This window comes from Syngnathoides biaculeatus, chromosome 17 (genome assembly GCF_019802595.1).
Source record: "Syngnathoides biaculeatus isolate LvHL_M chromosome 17, ASM1980259v1, whole genome shotgun sequence".
Lineage (NCBI taxonomy): Eukaryota > Metazoa > Chordata > Actinopteri > Syngnathiformes > Syngnathidae > Syngnathoides > Syngnathoides biaculeatus.
In genome coordinates, this window is record NC_084656.1 from 13180284 (window position 1) to 13202220 (window position 21937).

A 21937-nucleotide genomic window follows, 5' to 3' on the forward strand; every position below is an offset into this window, starting at 1 on the left:
TTTTGTTTGACAGCTATTGAAATAATATAGCTCCAAAATGGATCATCTCGACATTAAAACTTCCACGTCTGATGAAACCAAGTCTAGTGGAGGTACCCTTGTGCAAGGCACCCACTCTCACAATTTCTCCATAGCCACTGTAAATCTGGTCACCGCTGTAGTGTGTAGTGTTCACTACAATAAGTGCTAACATGTAGCAGTCAACATTTTTGGGGGGGAATTTTTAATGGCAACATAAACATGTCAAGTGTCACCCAAAATACTGGGAGTAACGTGAAGAAGAAAAAGCATTGAGTGTACTATAAATGCATTGTGCGGGTGCAGGCTAATAATATGCATTTTTCGAGGATACTATAGCAAACATTTTCTCGGGGTGCACAGCATAAAAAACAAAGTACTTTTGTAGCTGGAAATTTTATCTAATTTCATTGAACATCATGTTCCACTTTACATTTTTGTCTTCAGCAGAGATTTTTTTTGTGTGCACAACAAAAGTCACGGTCTTATTTTGACCATGTTAATAGTTGGTAGGTTTAATAATACAGCAACCAAAATCATATCCTCTTCCATTTAGAGAAACGTTTTTGTAAGAAGGTTGAATGTTCTCACCAAAGTTATACTTTTATGTTGCGATGCATGAGAAAGGACAGAAGAAGTCTGGTGGGATTCATGGGGGTAGTCTTTCGCCCCAAATTTATTTTTTCTTTTCATTTTACACATCGTGACCGAAAACAGTAGCAATGGAGGAGTAAGAAATGGTAGGCCTTCATGGTTAAGAGCAGAGCGGTGGGAAGAAGAGGGCGCTGGGGTTAATTACTCTATTACTGAGCAGCTCAGTCAGGAGCTGTTTAAACAAGCCCCAGTCAGCAGGGGATTAGGCCTCATTACTCCAGCTAAAGTTGCGCCCGCGACCCTTCCCCACTGCATTTCACTGTGGTTATCTCAGCCGTTCCGGAGAATATTCATAAGTAGTAGCGGAAGGATATAGGAGAGGAAAAAGCGATTAATACTAAGCAGTAGGGGCAGGACATGTGACAGGAAGAAGAGCAAACCGATGTGAACGAAACGGCTTATCTCGATCGAGGATCGCCCGCATCTCACCTGAGCTCAGCCGACGCTACAATTATCCCCCAAAATGTCAGCGCGTAGTCAGATTAGCATCATGGCTCAGGTTACCCTCCCTCCTGTCTAAGCGAACCTCCCTCCTTCAGACATCTTCAGCCGCCCCCTCGTCAGCGTGCTCGTCCTCCAGGTGTCTGATGGCACTCCGATAATGATGGTGGTCTCCTTTGCAGCAATCATGTGATGAGTGAAAATTAGGCTGATGTTGGCGTGAGCAGACTGCCACGGGTCACTTTACCAAGTCTGCAAGGCATGAAATACTTCAGGTTACAGTGACTTGCAGTCAGTCGAGCTGTAAGACATAACGTTGTCCACGTCAAATGGACTAGGGGTCGTACAACGTGCCTGCGAATTATCAGTTATTCCACGTATCCACTTCATGAATATTTAAAGGCCATTCCCCCCAGTTGCAAATCTGCATTTTATATCCACTCTGTATTGTCAGATTGTCTTTTAACGGTTTCTCCTTTTTCACTTTCTAAGTGAATTTGGATCTGCTCATCAACAAGTGAGGCACTCACCAACGAAAGCAGAAGCGGACCTGCTTACCAGATCAAGACAAGAAGCACATTCATGAGGTAAAACTGAATGAAATAAAATTTGAAACAATGCTGTTTAAAATAGATACAATATATTTCAAGTTATAGATAGTTGCAGTCAAGATAGTCACAAAAGCACACACAACAATTTTACACTTTGTACAAAATTCTATCAAACTGCCTCTTCATCCCTCCAATGTCTGTTGGGGTTTTACCACTGGGAATCTGAATCCATCATCATTTGGCCTTTGGGAGCTGCCAAGTATTGATAACTATAGCAGATAATATGTATGTTTTTGACAGCGCAGTACTATCTCATGCACCATTGAAAAAGTTTTGTGTTGAAGTGGACTGAACTGTAGTTTAAAAATAATAGTCACAGTGTTGTAGTCACAAGTGTGTTAAGGTTTGCTTCTTCTCACATTGACCCTTCGTATCAGTAATCCTCGCAAAACAAAGACGTTATGGTTGTCAGTTGTGGCCAACGGATGACTTCCAATTAGAAGAGTCAACTGTGTACAGCGCAAAGTAATAGCGGGGTTATTTACAGTATTCTTGAAACATATTTCTGACAGAAATGTAGGTGTTGGTTTCTCTGCCCATTTGTCTACGGGTTAGTCACCTGGAACAATAAAAGATAAAACTAGACACACGCTTTGAGCATGTTGTCATCACGCAAATCTCTTAAGACACGCTGCCAAAGCAGTCGATGAAACCCCAATTTCATATGAGTCAAAATGCTCTCTTGATTTATAAGGAATGCTCACAAAACTGTGATTTTAGTTCAAATCCAGAACAGTGATTCTATTATATAATTGAGGGCAAGAAAAAAAAATCAATGGACGCAGCAGGATGTGGCAGGCGAAGCTCACATCCATATTGAGAGTGTTCCTTCTTCGATCTGTGTCTGGGTTGTGCTCAGCTTCACCAGCCTAATCACACAAGGAGCAGGTCGATGGCAAGACTTAGCCAGTGGCGCTCCAGGACCTATCACGTGGCACATGTTTACACAAGCCTACCTTTTGCTTGGGGATGGAAAAAAAAAAAAAAACCATGCACCTGAGATCCTTGGTCGTTCAGAGCTTAAAAAAAAACAGGCGAGGGAGTATTGGGGGGAGGATTATTTTAAACATAGCCTGAGGTTAGAGAGAGATTCTCCGCTCTGGTAACCAGAGTGAGCTGGAGGTGCTGCTAAGTACAAGAGAGGCAAACAGGATATTTATCCTATTGATTTTCTGAAGTTGAAACAAGAAGATTTAGAGGGGGCTTGACTCTTAAAATTCCCAAGGAGCTGCCCACTCTTCAGCTTCAAGGCCGTAAACGCACACACACACTGACGAAAACATCTCGCCAATGAGGTTTAGGGGCCCTGAGCTGCTGCAAAGTTGTGGTGTGCTGTGGAATGATGTGCCCCAATGTGCGTCAGAGGCATCATTAAAGCTCATGCGACCCTGCCTGTGGCAGATGTGTGCGGAAGTGAGTCATGTAGCTGGAAGTGTGGGCAGACAACACACAGGGAGGTTCGGAGGAGATGCGCTTATTGTCTCGGCTCCTGAATGGGATAGAAATCGCAAATCAACAACAAATGAAATGTGTGGGACTGTGACACAGAGTGGAAGTCTCCTGGAAATTTAGATAGCAGGCCCACGGTGAAAGTTGGCACCATTTCTTCTATTGTTGTGCATTTGAATTCCGCAATTGCATATTTTTTTCTGACCTCAGTACAGTGCAGTTTGTGAAAAGGTGTGAACCAGTTTGCAAAGAAACCTTTGTCCACTTTTCAAGTGTTTTTCACCTTTTCTGGGTCTTTTCTAGTTCACACAGATTTGTCAATTAATTCTGAGGATTTTATTCAACAGAGAATTTGTTTGAACTTCTTCTTCTTCTTCTTCTTTTCCTTTCGGCTTGTCCCGTTAGGGGTCGCCACAGCGTGTCATCTTTTGCCATCTTAGCCTATCTCCTGCATCTTCCTCTCGAACCCCAACTGCCCTCATGTCTTCCCTCACCACATCCATAAACCTTCTCTTTGGTCTTCCTCTCGCTCTTTTGCCTGGGAGCGCCATCCTCAGCATCCTTCTACCAATATACTCACTCTCTCGCCTCTGAACATGTCCAAACCATCGAAGTCTGCTCTCTCGAATCTTGTCTCCAAAACATCCAGCTTTGGCTGTCCCTCTAATGAGCTCATTTCTAATCCTATCCAACCTGGTCACTCCGAGCGAGAACCTCAACATCTTCATTTCTGCCACCTCCAGTTCAGCTTCCTGTCGTTTCTTCAGTGCCACCGTCTCTAATCCGTACATCATGGCCGGCCTCACCACTGTTTTGTAAACTTTGCCCTTCATCCTAGCAGAGACTCTTCTGTCACATAACACACCAGACACCTTTCGCCAGCTGTTCCAACCTGCTTGGACCCGTTTCTTCACTTCCTGACCACACTCTCCATTGCTCTGTATTGTTGACCCCAAGTATTTGAAGTCGTCCACCCTCGCTATCTCTTCTCCCTGTAGCCTCACTCTTCCCCCTCCACTTTTCTCATTCACGCACATATATTCTGTTTTACTTCGGCTAATCTTCATTCCTCTCCTTTCCAGTGCATGTCTCCATCTTTCCAATTGTTCCTCTGCATGCTCCCTGCTTTCACTGCATATGACAATATCATCTGCGAACATCATGGTCCAAGGGGATTCCAGTCTAACCTCATCTGTCAGCCTATCCATTACCACTGCAAACAGGAAGGGGCTCAGAGCTGATCCCTGATGCAGTCCCACCTCCACCTTAAATTCCTCTGTCACACCTAAGGCACACCTCACCATTGTTCTGCTGCCATCATACATGTCCTGTACTATTTTAACATACTTCTCTGCCACACCAGACTTACGCATGCAGTACCACAGTTCCTCTCTTGGTACTCTGTCATAGGCTTTCTCTAGATCCACAAAGACACAATGTAGCTCCTTCTGACCTTCTCTGTACTTTTCCACGAGCATCCTCAAGGCAAATAATGCATCTGTGGTACTCTTTCTAGGCATGAAACCATACTGTTGCTCGCAGATACTTACTTCTGTCCTGAGTCTAGCCTCCACTACTCTTTCCCATAACTTCATTGTGTGGCTCATCAACTTTATTCCTCTATAGTTCCCACAGCTCTGAACATCCCCTTTGTTCTTAAAAATGGGAACTAGAACACTTTTCCTCCATTCTTCAGGCATCTTTTCGCCCGCTAGTATTCTGTTGAATAAGTTGGTCAAAAACTCCACAGCCATCTCTCCAAATTGCTTCCATACCTCTACCGGTATGTCATCAGGACCAACTGCCTTTCCATTTTTCATCCTTTGTAGTGCCTTTCTGACTTCCCCCTTAGTAATCATTTCCACTTCCTGGTCCTTCACTCTTGCCTCTTCAACTCTTCCTTCTCTCTCATTTTCTTCATTCATCAACTTCTCAAAGTATTCTTTCCATCTATTTAGTACACTACCGGCACCAGTCAACACATTTCCATCTCTATCCTTAATCACCCTTACCTGCTGCACATCCTTCCCATCTCTATCCCTCTGTCTGGCCAACCTGTAGAGATCCTTTTCTCCTTCTTTCGTGTCCAACCTGGTGTACATGTCTTCATATGCCTCTTGTTTAGCCTTTGCCACCTCTACCTTTGCCCTACGTCGCATCTCGATGTACTCCTTTCGCCTCTCCTCAGTCCTCTCAGTATCCCACTTCTTCTTCGCTAATCTCTTTCCTTGTATGACTCCCTGTATTTTGGGGTTCCACCACCAAGTCTCCTTCTCCCCTTTCCTACCAGATGACACACCAAGTACTCTCCTGCCTGTCTCTCTGATCACCTTGGCTGTCGTCGTCCAGTCTTCCAGGAGCTTCGGTTGTCCATCGAGAGCCTGTCTCACCTCTTTCCGGAAGGCCGCACGACATTCTTCCTTTCTCAGCTTCCACCACATGGTTCTCTGCTCTACCTTTGTCTTCTTAATCTTCCTACCCACCACCAGAATCATCCTACATACTACCATCCTATGCTGTCGAGCTACACTCTCCCCTACCACTACTTTACAGTCAGTAACCTCCTTCAGATTACATCGTCTGCACAAAATATAATCTACCTGCGTGGTTCTACCTCCGCTCTTGTAGGTCACTATATGTTCCTCCCTCTTCTGGAAATAAGTGTTCACTACAGCCATCTCCATCCTTTTTGCAAAGTCCACCACCATCTGCCCTTCAAAGTTCCTTTCCTGGATGCCGTACTTACCCATCACTTCTTCATCGCCCCTGTTTCCTTTACCAATATGTCCATTACAATCTGCACCAATCACAACTCTCTCGCTGTCTGGGATGCTCAGAACTACTTCATCTAGTTCCTTCCAGAATTTCTCTTTCAAGAATTTGTTTGAACTTCCCAACCTAGAATTATCTCAGACAAACTGCAAATTTGTTTTTTTCCCCCGACAAAATTCTAAAATTATCATGAACGATTATAAATATTTCAAGTGATATTGAGGCTATATTAAAACTGAAGAATATCACTAAAAACAAAGAAATACTCATAGTCAAATTCAAAACAGTATAAAAGTTGCCTGCTTGGCAAAAACTTTTCCACCGTGACTTTTATCTGCTATTTCAACATATTCTTCAAGCTGGTTTTCCACAAAAATGATGTACCTTTTTACAGTTATTTTAGTATTTTGAAAAATATGTAAAGCTAAACCCAACAACAATTTCAGAAAACTGATGGATGGATGGTAATAAACTACACGTAGCTTTCCAGTACAACAAAAAGGCATTTTGCGATATAGAATGTGGCTCATACATACAGTATGTTAATTGCCGTCTCCAGCAGACAAGATACAGAGGCCAGACTTGGCTGCTGTCGCATGTCTGAGCCCCCCCAGCTGCTGCTGTCCCACCTCCAGGGTCAACATGCGGGCCCAATTCGCTGCCTGGCCATCCCACCCTGTGAGTCCTCAGTCATGCTCGCGCTGATTACTCATCAGTCGGGAGGAGATGCCACAATAATTGTTCTTGGAGTGGACCGATTACTCCATTAATAGCCCCTCTTGATGAGGCTAATGGCGAGAGACCTCGTTTGCATGGCATTACCTTAATTGAGCCTGAGGCCTGGCATGAAAACAAGCCCGAGATTATGTTGCTGATGGATGGTGGCGATGGTCCGGCAGCAACCATTTACCTGACAGCTATATTAATTAACAGCTATCTCCTTACATGGGCTTTAACAGGGATAAATAAGTTAACACGGTGTCGACGTCGGTGACAGAGTTCCTGTCTTATGTGTGGGCTTCCATTGGAATCATGTGTGGTGACAGGAACGCAAAAGAAGGCCTGGCATGGGATATTATATCTCATTTCCTAGAGGAGGGAAACTGACCCAGCCTTTCCTTTGTATGAGCCTTTAAATAAATCACCGCAGAAAGCCAAGTACTAATACTTTTAACTGGGAATTAATCACATTCTCATGGAAGGGAGAAAATCTATCCCTGTACCAACAAGCCCTCGTGTGAACTTTTTACCACATACATCCCCCCCCCACCCCCCAGAGATGAACATTTAGAGTAAGTTGAGCCAAACTAACAAAAAGAATAGACACCCTCAAATGCAGTGTCTGCAGATCACATTGGCGTTTTAGATGAAGCGGGTCAGCCGGGTTGCTCTTTTGTTATGTAAAGATCCGCCACACGATCCAGCTGGATAAAAAGGGGAGAGAAAAAGAAACCGTTCAGATAACCTTCCCTTCATCAGATAATTAAGGATCCCTTTGCTCCAGTTTCCCCTTCGTAGTATGAGTGTCTGATCGTCTTTCAAAGAGCTCATCAGTCAGAGTGTGCCAGGATCCACATGCAGGTTTCATTGCCCATGTGGGCATCAAGGTCCCCCGGCAGAATCAGGAAGACCCCAGCTGGAATGCTCTTAAGCACCCACTTCAAGGACTCCAAAAACAGTGGGTGCTCTGAACTGCTGTTTGGTGCATAGGCAAAAACAACAGGCAGGACCCATTGACCCCCACCCGAAGGTAGAGGGAGGTTGCCTTCTCGTCCACTAGGGTGAACCCCGAAGTACAGGCATGGAGCTGAGTGGCGATAAGTATGCTCACACCTGCTTGGCACCTCTCAACATGTGCAACTCCAGCAAGGCCCAGGTCACAAAACACCCAACCCCTTTTGGCCCCTCCCACAGGGGGCAATCCCATGAAAAGGAGGACCCACTTTGTCTTTCTGGGCTGGAATGAGCAGTTGTCTTAGCCCAAATACCAGGTTCTCACCATCAAGTCCTTCCTCCAGGTGTGGCTCCCGTTTTCAAATCTTCTTGTTTGTCATGAGGCTTCTGTGTTGTTCTTTGTCTGGTGCCTTCACCGCGGACCCGTTTGCCTTGCCTGACCACGTTTAAGAATAAAGTTGAATAAAATTGGTTTTCGAGCAGTGTTTCAGAGCTGATTGTGCTTGACTCTAAAGATACCACTGTAGTTTGGCACAGTGTGGCGCAATTGAGACTTAAAAATGAAGAATTCTCAACAGTATATCAGGACATCTACAGGGCTACACGGAAATATAAGTACAGTACAGTTAATTGCTGTTTGAGGCCCTGTAGCTCAGCGCTAAGAGCACTGGTTTGGTAAACCAGGGGTTGTGGGTTCGTATCCCACTGGGGCCTCCACTCCCTGAGAAGGGTTGCGTCAGGAAGGGCATCCAGCGTAAAAATTGTGCCAAACATATATGTGCGTTCATCTGAGATGACACGCTGTGGCGACCCCGAAAGGGACAAGCCGAAAGATACTTACTTTTTACAGTTAATTGCTGTTTGAGCTGCCTTCTAATTACAGCAACTGCACGGACCACCTTGTTTCTCCAACTTGACACACCTTTGCTCTTTGTGAAAATTGTTTCCGTCCACCTGTCACTGTTCATGAGTACACAACCCCCCCCCCCCCCACCTCGTCCCTCCGCCGCCACCCTGCACCCTCTCCCTGTATCCCCCGCTGCCAGTTTTTAACTACACTCCACTCTGGCCTCTGCTCTACTTGTTACAGCCCCAACACGAGTGCAAACAATCAAAGTGTTTGGGAACGCTAAAATATGCATGGCTATCCATGACAGACAGATAAAGCAGGGCAATTAGCCACGTAATCCTAGAGCAATGCGCGGAATAGGCCGCCTCAGCTGTCCTCCCACCCCTCCTTCCCTTTACTCTCTTGGTCTCCATTAGTTAAATGTACACTGTGTGTCGTCTCCCCATCAAATCAAGTAACACTTCGCCTAATTGGCTCATAAATTATACAGCAGGGCCAACATTATAATTTCATCAGTGGTAAACATTGCCGGGACAGTTGGTAAAGAACCTATCCCTCATTAAATTCTTAATTTGGGAAGTGAGGGAATGAAATGTAGGAACGGAGACGAACGGAACGAGAGAAACTTTAGGTGTGAAGAGAGGAAAATTAGCAAGCGATGGAAGGAAGCAAAACAAGGTATGTCAGATATTCAATCTGAGGATTTTGTCAGCCCCTTGCGCAAGAGGTGATGAGTGCCCCATCGCCCTCGTTTTACACAAACACGCAAATAAACACACATTTTCCCTCTGCAGCCCCAGTTGGCTGTTCTTTTTTTACACCGACTTAATGAATATTTCATAACAAGCAACATAAATATGTATTCTAATGGTTTTGCACATAGTTATTACCGGTATTTTCATCTTCTTCTTCCCTCTCTAACAAAAATACTCATTTCAAATTCTGCATAACCAGGCTCTGAAATCATTTCTCCTCCCCAAGAAGACGCACAGAGGAAGGCAGGAGATTTATCCGGATCAACTGCTTAAACAGTCACTAGAACTCCGCCGCAAAATAATACAGTTGCTTTTTAGCAGTTTTAACTTGCTAAAATGCATTTATCCACGAGAGAGGCACGCTCATTTCTAATTTCCGTCAACAGCGACAGCCGAGGTCTCCTGCGTGAACAAATCCTTTTAGCACCGGCAGCAGGTACCCCCCTCCTTGGAAAGTAAATGTCACTCAAAACTGCTATTATATTGCATAATGCACTTTTAAGGGAATTTTACATGGCCTGTGATAGACGTTTTGAAATATGAGGTGTGAGAATATGACTCTGATCTCCCAAAGACAGATATTAAAGCAAACTCTCAAATGAGCCATTTCCCCACCCCCGCTCTCCACTTTTTCTTCCTGCTGAAATGTGGCATATACTGTAAGGAGAAGAAGAAAAAAAAGACGACACCGAGAGCCCTTCCGCCTTCAAAAGGAAAGTTAAGCGCGGCACGTTCTCGGCGAGATTTTGAAAAGTGAGCCACCTGAAGGCAATCTGTCTCGGCTGGAACCTCACTTGTCACCGTCACCGAGAGCTGTCACTTGGCGGTGCGGCGCTGATGGAGACAGACATCCATCATCCGCCGCTTCCACGTTGCACGTCATGTGATGTCGTGCAGGCCTGCTGAGAAGTGTGTAGCGCTTAAGATGTGCTGAGACGCATTCTGGTAGACTGGCAAAAGGGCTTTTTGTTTTCAGATTCCTCTCATCTTAAGGTTGAAAAACATTATATAAAAAAAATAAAAACTTTTACCATCCATATGCAATGAAAACATAACTGTCCATCAATCTCTCTGAGCGCAACATATTTTTTTTTTTTTTTTTTTTTGCGAAACATCAGAAACAGCAGCAAGTATTCATTCCTGTCAACAATTTAAAGAGGACCCATTATGCCCGTTTTAGCACAATATTTGTATTCTCGTATTCCACTCGTGGGACGATTGGCGTGACTTCGACTGCATGGGTGTCAAACTCATTTTCAATGCGGGCCTTTATGACTGTGAAAATTCTATACTGTTAATGCATATTTAATAGCTTCTTCACATTATGTAATTATCCCTTGCAATTCATTGTGAATATATACCATATATTTTGAGCAAAAACTTGAATTATAAATCTGAAGTAATATAAAATAGTGAGCATAAATTTACCGTAAGAACAACAAAAGGAAAGCACTAAAAATAAAAGATTTGTCTTGTAATGGGCTTTTATGCGGCCTCTGAAATATATTGTATGTCAGGATATAAACAAAAGAAAAAGACTAGCTTTTATATCCATCCATTTTCTTTGCCGTTTATCCTCACAAAGGTCGCGGGAGTGCTGGAGCCTATCCCAGCTCTCAACGGGCAGAAGGCGGGGTACACCCTGAACTGGTTGCCAGCCAATCGCAGGGCACATCGAGACAAACAGCCGCACTCACAATCACACCTTGGAGTAATTTAGAGTGTCCAATTAATGTTACATGTTTTTAGGATGTGGGAGGAAACCGGAGTGCCCCGAGAAAACCCACCCAGGCACAGGGAGAACATGCAAACTCCACACATGGAGGGCCAGGATCGAACCCGGGACCTCAGAACTGTGAGGCCAAAACATTCCAACTGCGCCACCGTGCCGCCGTTAGCTTTTATAAAATATGAAAAATGTAGTAGCAACTAATTCAAGATGAGCTGCAGGTCACTTCAATCCTGAATGTTTACCAACTTCTATAAACTCAATAGGGTGAAAAGGAACACAATCTCATGGGGCCAAATTATTTCCTTTCTTTTGAAATTCAATTTAGCCAGCAGCCACAAGTATAGTAGTGTAAACATGGTTTATTTTACTATTTTTTTCCATAACAGAGTTATTCCTTTATATTTGATTAGATTCACATATCTTATAATGAGTGAGTCAGGATTTCAGGATTGAAACCTCATTTAAATGGACCTCTTACATGTGGATATTAATGCATGTAGAATAAAATGTGAAACAATCTAGAGTTATTTCTCTGTAGATGAAAAAATTAAAAAAAAAAGCATTAGTGGATAAAATTTATTTGCAATCTATTAGCCGTATACATATATTGCGTGCTAGGTCTGAGAAGTAAAAGATCACTAGTGCTGGAGGAGCAACATATTTTGTTTGTCAAATGATTCTGAGAAATTACCCCCCTCTCATGCAAGGTTTAAACACGTAGCATTTTGGCATTATCCTGATAGCACATTAAAATTTGCATGGTTATTTTAAGCGATGACAAAGTGAGTGGAAATATATAAAATGTAGCAATTCAAGTGAAAGCTTATTACGCACTAAAGCACTTTACTTGTGTAAATGTACTGCCTTCTAAAACAAGGAGGGAGTGTCCAACGTCACTGAGGTCAAGGCAGCCGTACCCCCCACTTAATTACAACAGAACAAGAAGAGACAGGGAGCATGTTGAAAGTGAGCTTAATTAATGTACCAGTAAAAAGTGGCCCTCCCTCTCCATGTCCTCTCTGCTGTTCAGTATTAGTTCCACTTCAGCGCTCTCCAAGCCACGGACAAATCGCGACTCTAATGACGGGACACACAAGCGCACGTGAAGCCCTTCTCGGGTCACTGACCACCCTCCCTCACCCCTTCCCCAGGGATCGCAGAGCAGGAGAGTCAACCAGTTGACAGCCATGTTCACCCCATCAGCGCCGCAGTGCAGAAGACAACCTTGCATATTGACTTCATTAGCACCAACTGTATGTGTGTGTGTGTGTGTGTCTGATATCAGGGAACAAAATCTCTGTCTGTATTGTTTATATCAAACATTAAAGGCCAAAAAGCACAATTAATTCTAGTAAGGTTTCGAGGTCCGCAGGGAAGACTATGGTCCTTACTCACCTACATTTTTTTTTTTTTCACTTAGGGAAAAAAAGAGCGCAGACTTGATTGTTCGGATGAGGAAGCTGAACATGGCTGGCTTGGAGCCAATCACAAGAAGGAGTCATGGCATATCAGCTGCGAGAACACTCCTCTCAACTAGGCATCCCCTTGCTTCTAGGTCACTTGATTCCAGTGCAATGTGACCGATGCTGGCCTCCCCCAGAGCAGTTTTTTGAGCATGCTGTCTTGTGAAGACAAGACAAGATGTGCACTTGGGACAAGTTAAATCTGCCTTCTCCAAATTTATCAGAGCAGCCGTTTTGTGTCTTCCACTAACACTTCCGGTTCCATCATTTTAAATTTCAGCAGTGTTCTCCCAAATGTTTCATGGTTAAAAGCAATCAAAGCTACTTAAAGTGTAAAACCCTTGTGAAAGACCGACTGAAAATCCAACATGGCATTGGCTTAGAAAATGGATGCCTGGATGGTTTTAACAGCTTTGAAATAACAGAAACACGACAGAGACACGTTTAAGAGGGTATTTTACCAGATACACAAATAATCAGTGTGATGCACTGCAGTGCAATGCAAATTACAAAAACAATGCTAAACTCAACGTTGATTGATTTTGTGTGCTGTACCCATTGTGAAAACTTCATCTTTATTCAGAAATGTTGAAACCTACAGTTATGTCTTGCACAGCAGCTGCTTGCCATTTTTCTAACCAGACCCCTGTGAACAGAGAACACTGAAAAACATAATTATCGCATCAGGTGATACAGGCTGTGCTTTACAGCATAAACCGAATGCGACGGAATGAACTGATACTCTTGAGACAATACAGCAGGGAGGATCATGTTCCAAATCAAGTCTAAACAAAGGGAATATCACATGGAATTAAGGTGTGAAAAGGTTCCGTCAGTGATCTTCACCATCCTGACACTAACATAAAGGGTATAAATATTGTATCCAAAGAGAACAAAAAACCCTGTTTGAAGCCTTGGGAGGAGAGACAGTCGGGGAGATGGGAGGAGAATCAGGTAATTACTGGTGGAGTTGCTCTTTGGCAGTTTATTGTGGAAATGGGAGGAGGATCAACCAAAAACAGCCACCCTCTTTCTGGCGCTACGCATCCCTGACAGGAACCTCAATATAACACCCGCAGCACAGACGGCACAGAATTCTTGACCCAAATGGGATGTTGCCATGTTCTAAGTTGTTTTGTACATATTTTGGGGGGGAAACAGACATCCTCTAGTCTTACTGCTAATCCCGTTCAGGGTCACAGCTGGAGTAGATCCCAACTGACTTGAGCTGAAACGCAGACGACACCCTGGTGGATCACCATTCAAATAAAGGACAGCTGTGAGTGGAGCTTCCAGGGGGAAATGATTCCACACCAGCTGCATATAAGTCACGTACAGCTGTGTGCATATCACCAGATTACAATATCGTAGAAAAGGAAAACATTTTACAGTTGGCCAGTTTCTACCTCACTTGTACAATTGATGATTTGTCGTATAAAAAAAATGTGAATATGGAGCTTTTGTTTTCTGGAAACCATAATCATCACAAATTATATTTACAACAACCATTTCGGTTTATATAGTGAATTTTGAATTGAACTACTGTAATGTACTTTTGCATGATAGTCAAATTATTTAACCTATTGAGATACACTTGTTTGAGAAGCACTACACTACAATTGTATTTGTGGAAGATTTCAGATTTTTGTTTTGGGATGTAAAACAGAAAAGCAGCTTTTAATTTGACATTTTTATAACTGATTGGCTAAATTTTCAAGGTACTCTGCCTTCCTCCTACTTTCCCAAAAATTACATCACGTTCATTCAACACACTAAATCACCCTCGGGTATAAATGTTTTTGGTCTGGTGAGCACCTTGCCTGTCACCTGAATTCAGCTGGGAAAGACTCACGCTCACCTGCTAGTGAGGATAATCAACACGTGAAATAGATGGATGGTTGCAAGATTGTACAGGTATCAACACTTGTGGAATTCTAAAAACTCACTTTTTGTATAGGGCAACAAAATCTTCCAAAGATGGGGTGAATATCTATTACGTCAGGCTTTTTTCCATGCCATGTTTGGCAAGCTAGGCGTGCTGATGACCCACGATGTTCGGCTCACTTTCCTCTTCCCGACTACAAAAAGAGGGCCCAATGAAGGCATGGAGAAAATGCCACCAAGACTGTTTCCGCTCCCCTAAGCTCGTACCATCCAAATTTGACACACATGGAAAAAAAATTAATTGTATTTAACAATATCCTCACACGCCCTCGCCACCACCCTCCCGTACTTGATTAGAATTAGAATCACATCTGGCACCATGTTCTGTCCCTCATTACTGCTGAATCTCATTACAAGCCGTTCCCGTGGGAGGGAGCACGGCAGGTTTTTAAGCACTTTTTACTTTCTTCCTGCCTCTTGCTCATCTCATCTGCCTCACCGTTTCTTCTATTCTGCGTTTACATTAGCGGAAGTCCTCATCTGAGAGAATGACTGAGCACCGCCACCCTCCTCCTCCTCCTCCTCCGCCTCCTCCCAAAGCATGGAAATTGTTTTACGCTGCCAATTAAAGTAGGTACGCTGAGATTTTTTTTTTTCCAAGACTATGTTTTATTCACAATGTATTATTTGTTGCACTCCAAAAAAAAAAAGAAAAAGTATAAAATTACTAAAATAGGTCTAGGAGTAAGTAAGTTCCACTTACTTGCAATAAAACTACACCAAAGGTTTGGAAATATAGGAGAAATATGGAAAAAAAAAACAAGGAAACTTATTTATGGTGCCCTCAAGTTCTACTGAATAATGAAAGCCTCCAGATATAACCATATTTCAAACTTGTCTTTGTATTCTTGTGCAAATAATGTCTGTGTGAGATTTTTTTTTTTTGGGGGGGGGTGCTCAGAAAAAAAGTATAAAGTTTGAGTCCATGATTTTTTACCTCATTAAAATCCTAATTCAAAGCCTCAGCAGCTTCATTTACTGGCTCGGCTGGTAAAGAAATACAAGCATCAACATATCTTCAAAGACTTTTATTTCCAATTTTAAGACATAAATATAACATGATATAATTAACAGATATATTGCAGTGATTGTAAAACTGTAGCCGTTGCAGGAATTTGCTGATGTTTCCTGCTGTCTAGATCATCGGCGAGTCACATAGTGAGCACGGCGCTTGCAGTATCTTCTTTATCCACTGCGGGTCTAAGAGAAAGAAATCAACAAAATGAACAAATAATACAACACAACAAGCTGAGCGAGTATATAACTTTTCCATAAGTATGAGCAAGGGGCAGTTCAACCAGGTCTGTGAATTTTCTCTAACACATTTCTCCACCGCCTGGATGCAGCGCCAACTGTAAAACATGATCTAATAGTATAGTTAATACAAAGGTTTTCACACTCACTTAATCATGAAATAAAAAACTATGGCAGATGACGTGTACATTATTAGTTATTGGTGCTTTTTTTTGTCATTACAATTAAATTCAATCGTAATCTGATCGGGCATATAGAGACTGTGCGCTACACTTCATCGGAAAAGCTTTTGCAAGATGTTCAGGCATCTGTTTAGCACAGCAGTTTCACACTTTTAATAAAACATCTTAATTTGTACAAGTATGTTTACAAGTAGGGTTAGGGTTAGTCTGATTCACAATTTATGTTACATCTTGAATTTAGAACAGTAATCCATGTACATATACTTGAAGACTTTTTCCATTTTTGAGGTGTATGAGTGTCAGCTGACAACAAAAGTCAAGTAAGTAGAGATCATTTTGTACCTGCGCAAAGTAATTTGCATAATTTCTTCTTCCCAGTCAGCAGAACTGCGAAAGGCCTTTGGGGTGTTGGAAAATGAGAATTCATGATAATACCAACATCAAATCCAATACCTGAAACATTTGGACACGGCTTGTTCTGTGGTGCTGTGAAGGGGAATAAGGTCTCTTAAGAAGTATCCGGGGTATCATTTTATAATTTTGCCCCATACATACACACACTAATCAGCCAATCAGTTAAGAACATGGGAGCAGAAGAGGCGTCTCCAGGGTGGTTGGTCAGTGCAAAATTAAATGCTGTACGCATTTTCAAAAGAAGAAAAAAAAATGATTAGTAGTCATGCTCATAATTTTTTAGCTTCTACGGGCTCTTTGAAAACGTCAGATTCCTCACTCTTCCGAATCTTCTTCTTCTTTTCCTTTCGGCTTGTCCCGTAAGCGTTCGCCACAGCGTGTAATCATTTTCCATCTAAGCTGTCTCATGCATCTTCCTCTCTAACACCCACTGTCCTCATGTCCTCACTCACAAAATCCATTGACCTTTTCATTGGTCTTCCTCTCGCTCTTTTGCCTGGCAGCTCCATCCTCAGCACCCTTCTACCAACATAGTCATTCTCTCGCCTCTGAACATGTCCAAACCATCAAAGTCTGCTCTCCCTCACCTTGTCTCCAAAACATCAAACTTTGTCTGTCCGTCCAATGAGCTCATTTCTAATCCTATCCAACGTGGTCACTCCATCCGAGAACAACAGCATGTTCATTTCTCCTACCTCCAGTTCTGCTTCCTGTTGTTTCTTCAGTGCCACCGTCTCTAATCCGCATATCATGGTCGGCCTCACCACTGTTTTATAAACTTTGCCCTTCATCCTAGCAGAGGCTCTTCTATCACATAGAACACCAGACACCTTCCGCCAACTGTTCCACCTCACTTGGACCCGTTTCTTCACTTCCTTACCACACTCTCCATTGCTCTGGATTGTTGACCTTAAATATTTGAAGTCGTCCACCCTTGCGATCTCTTCTCCCTGGAGCTTCACTCTTCCCCCACCGCCCCTCACGTTCACACACATATATTCTGTTTTATATCGGCTAATCTTCATTACTCTCCTTTCCAGTGTGTGCCTCCATCTTTCTAATTGTTCCTCCGCCTGCTCCCTGCTTTCACAGCATCTCTTCCCCGTCTACTCATTTCAAAGTGCCTGTCCATAATGGCCAGAGTCAGCCCGCATGGTTTGCGTCACTAATTTCAACACAAAACACCACACACCATAAAGATTATGTTCTACCAGCCATCTCGAATGTAGTCAGCCACAACAAAAATCTCACGTGTTTAAACTGGGTCTAACAAGACCAAAGAAGGCTGTGGACCTGTGGTGGAGGTGGCCGGCCGCTCCGTGAGGTTCCAACCTTGGTTGTGATATCGACGAACCATGTGCAAGGTACTGTATCTCGCAACAGGTATTAATTGACATGTGATTTCGTTGGTCAAAGACGTTTACTCTGTAAAAATGTGGTTCCAACTAGACCTATGTGACAAGTATTGTTTCACCAAATCAGTTATTTCCATGTTTTGTGAGTGTTGTGCTGTATCAAGGTTTATGGAATAAATACAGGTTCAACTATTATTATAGGAAATCATAAATAGGAGTAAGACGCTAAGTGGTGTTTACCATCAGGCTCTGGGATTCCGGAGATGCTATCCTGCAAGAGGCAGCGTCTAAACGTCAGCGCTTGGCAAGCCTGATAGGACAACGCACACCTGGACAAGACCATATGAGACCAATTGTGAGCACTAATAGCGAGGACGTCATCACACCAAGGTAAATAAAACATTTAAAGTTATTAACATTCACTTTGGGTACAGACTGCATGGCAGGTTAGTGTAGTACCTGAGCCACTTGTGACCATTGTTGCACACTGCTTCTTTGTGGTCTGTGAAGGGCAGAACCTCTTGACACAAACTGCAGAACTCTGGGAATGTCTGCTTGTTCATCTTTTTCTTGATGTGACCAATCAAGACCTGAATGACCCACAGACACAGACAAAGATGAAGATGAGTTTTATCCAAGACCCCATGAGTGAGTTGCACTTTCAACTTACATTGAAGTGAAATGAGAGTATTTTCATGTACTTACCACTGCAATTGTCAGTGCAAAACATGAAATAAGAGCTTTGTTTTCTATATTATCTCAAACGCATCTGCAGTTTCAAATTGAAAAACAAACTCAAATCTGGAAATTCAGAAATGCAATACCGAGATGGCATCAAAATGCAGTGTTTTATTCATGCATGAACTATTTTCAATATTTGGAGAGTGGCCTTCTTTATACGAGTGCTGTTCAAATGAATGCAAGCACAATGTGTGTATCCTTGTTCCCTGACTAGATGTAATATGTTTGTTTGACTGTCTTGCATTACATCAGGTTTACCTAATGAATTGACCGCTACGTATAAAACTTCTGACAATTTGCACGTTTGATTCAAATGCTCCCCAATCTGTTCAGATACAAATAAGCGTTAAGTGGTAAGGGTTCATTTCAGGATTCTACATGACAAAAGACTGAGCTGAAAACAGCGAAGAGCGTGTTACCTCCACATTCTTGTCATCAGAATCCTTCAAGAGGTACTCAGCCAGTCCGCTAGTGGGAATGCACGTCTTCTGTGTTTTCTGGGTGTTGAGGTACACCTCCCCAAGCAACTTCTTCATGCTCTCTTTCACTAAGTGGACCTCCACCAAACGGATCGACGCTTGCACCTGCTCCATCTCCTCCTCTGGATTCTGACGCTTTCTTGCTTTACTGCAGTTGGCCGCGTCATCCTCTCCAGTCAAATCTTCCTCCTCGTCCTGAATGAGCACACTGCTGATCTCTTGAGAAGGTTTCCATTGGTTTTCTGTCAGCGGTGTCTGAAATGACTTGTGCAGAAAACGGACCAAAAAGAGCTTCAAGCGCCAGAAGTAAGGAGAGTCCACCTCACGGATCTTCTGATCAAGCTCCTGCAGCAATGCCTCAGGAATGCTTTTGTTTTTTAAGATGCTCCACCTAACAAGGTCCAGCAGGTCGGCCTGCTTGTACAGGTTCTCCACGGGAGATTTTAGCAAGATCCCAGCTGCTGTTTCTGGCAATTTTAAAGCGATAAAGTTCACATGATAGGTCTTGTGAATTGGGTGAAATGAGTCAACCATGCCTTGTGTGCTCACCAGCGCAAGATAGGCTCCATTGTGGCTCACCGCAATCCCATGTAGGCGCCGGTTTGTCAGATTTTCAGGGCAAAACAAGTCCTCCTGATTGAAAGTCAATGTACTTTCTGTGATTTTTGGTGTCAGCTTTTTGATCCAACCATCATTGCAGCATGTGTACACAACACCGTGCTGGCTGACTGCTAGCGAGACCACAGGAAGCGAGTGAAGGCCCACCACATGTGAGTTGTGCACATTTAGTCCAGATGGCGAAATCATAAGCAAACACCAGAAGATGTAGCAACCGCGAGAGGCCACGATGAGGCTGCAGGTGGATTTGTGAAGCGGGTGGACCAACGACACGCATTTGATGTTCTCGACAGGGATCCGGTCACACTCCTTCCAGAGGATGACGGGGTGTCGCAGGGTGAAGTAACCCTTGACCCCCGCCAAGCTGACTGGCATGATCTTTATAGGGCCCAACTCGCTGCCGACGATCAAGCCGCTCATTTGCCGATCTGCGTTTTTATACTCCCACCATGCCAAATCAGTGGGGCTGCTCACACTTGATTCAATGGCATCGTAAAAGACAACATCCACACCGTTCTCGAAGGGCAACACAAACTTCCACAAAACAAGGTCGCCATTTTCCATCAAGACGGCTAGGAAGACCATCTCCACATCGAGGCACAAGTTGTCGGACTGCACTTGTTTGAGCGTGTAAATGTTCGACCACTCCATCCTTACAGGGGTCTGCATCTGGTAACGCCGCTGGAGCTCCTCAAAATCCAAGAGGGTTTTCTCAGGCGGCTTCTTGTCTTTTTTGGCATAGCCCCGTTCTTGGAGTATCTCACCGTACTTGTCGGTGAGATTGACCAGCGTGTTCCAGAAAAGACGGTTATGGTGATGTATGGTGAGTCTGTGGTCAAGGGTTAGGCACGCTAGCAAGCAGCGGCCCCTGGAATCGCAACGGTAAGGTGACCAACTAGCATATTTAATTCCTTTATTTCCTCCCAAGTGTTTCATGACCCGATCCAAGTTAAACTCTTGCCTTGTGGTCAGATCAGGGTGTGTCTTAAAATGCTTCAAGGCTTTAACCTGCTCTTTAGGGGGTCCAACCTAGATGTTTAACAACACAAACACACACACACACACACACACACACACACACAACAATTACAAGAGGAAATCTAAGGTAATTAAAAATCAGATTATCAGAAAGAGAAGCGATCTCTAAACTTGTCAAGAAAGTTTTTATTTTTATTGCTGTTTGTTTGAAGTGTGCAGTAATTTGTAAAAAGAAAACATAAGATTGCATTCTTGATGAAATACATCCATTTTTTTTGGGGGGGGGGGGTTAACACCGTGAAGGTACTTTGAACTATGCATAGTCGTTGTAAGATGTAAACCAGTACAAGTACTTTGTTAGTACTATACCCAAGTATTTGTACTTTACTTTTGCATTTAGTTTTCGACGACTATACTCCCTACGTTTGAAAACAAATCTGCACTTGTTCTCATAAAAGTTTTTTTTTCCCAACCCTTCCCTATGACCGCATTGTTAAAAAAAAAAAAAAAAAAAAAAAAAAGATGTAGTCAACTTGGTTTGGTAATTTGATTGCGTGAGATCTTTAGGACAAAAGTTTTACTTTTTTATGTAGTCTGAATGCGCCCGAGTTGTGGAGACGTTTTTAAACGTTAAGTAAACGACTGTATTGGTGTAAAAAGTGGTCAAAATTAGAGCGTAATTACCAGCATTTCGTAACTCATATTAGGGACAGAAATGGAAGTCCTGTTGAGCGTCAGCTCCTGCTTGATGCTGTGGATGTCGCAAAGCAGCTCCATCACCGCCAACGAGCTGGCAGTGCAAACTGCTAGCCGATGATCCTGCGACCAAACAAGCGGCCGCGAACCGGTCACTGGTGACAAGAGCGGGATTGCCGGGTCCCGTTTCACGGGCACATCCCGCTTACTTAAGGCACCGTCAACGGCGAACTCTGATTCCATCTGAATACGTTCATTTGGGGGATGAGGATCCGCAACATTAGACGGCTCGCCGGGGGCCGCCATGTTGGTTGTTTGCGGAAGTGACGTTTAATATGACGCCACTCGTTTCTAAATATTTTCAGGAAGAAAAATGTTTATCTGTCCATTTTCTGAGCCACTTACACACATTCAAACCTCCGTGCAATTTTTAGTCTTCAATTAATGCTGGTTGAAACCGGAGTGGCTGGAGAAAATTAAATATTTAGTGTTGCCTATGAGTTTTCCCCTTTGCGTTTTTTGTTATTTGTTGTTTATAATTCAACTAAGCATACATGTCTGCCTGTAATAAACTGAGCAAGTTCTTTTGTAAGGTGGCTATAAAAAGTCTATGTACCCCTGTGCAAACGCCATTTTTTGTGATAAAATAATGAGCCCAAGATAAGTAATTTCAAACCTTTTTTAGTATTAATGTTTATGGGGGTGGGACAGTGGATGACTCGTTTGAGGGTCTGCCTCATAGTTCTGAGGACTGCTGTTCAAATCTCGGCCCACCGCCCTCCCCCAGGTATGGTGTTCTTCAGTGGTGAGCATTGTTGTGTCTGTACCAAATTCTTGGGGGATTATGGTTCAGACTA

The 21937-nt window shown here is 43.3% G+C and overlaps 1 protein-coding gene across 2 annotated transcripts; it reads right to left on the reverse strand.

Annotated features, from left to right (window-relative positions):
* Nucleotides 1–1336: 1336 nt before the first annotated feature.
* gtf3c4 (general transcription factor IIIC, polypeptide 4) lies at nt 1337–21407 on the reverse strand. 2 transcript variants are annotated; one of them, XM_061801968.1, is made up of 5 exons: nt 21069–21407; nt 18729–20435; nt 18028–18158; nt 17809–17897; nt 1337–1365 (listed from the first exon to the last, which is right to left on the reverse strand). In XM_061801968.1, the coding sequence occupies exons 1-5, from the start codon at nt 21384–21386 to the stop codon at nt 1352–1354; spliced, it is 2259 nt and encodes a 752-aa protein (XP_061657952.1). In that variant the 5' UTR covers nt 21387–21407; the 3' UTR covers nt 1337–1351. The 2 variants fall into 2 exon arrangements, with proteins under 2 accessions (XP_061657952.1, XP_061657951.1); XM_061801967.1 differs by lacking the exon at nt 1337–1365 and adding an exon at nt 15377–15563.
* Between the last annotated feature and the right edge of the window lie 530 nt (nt 21408–21937).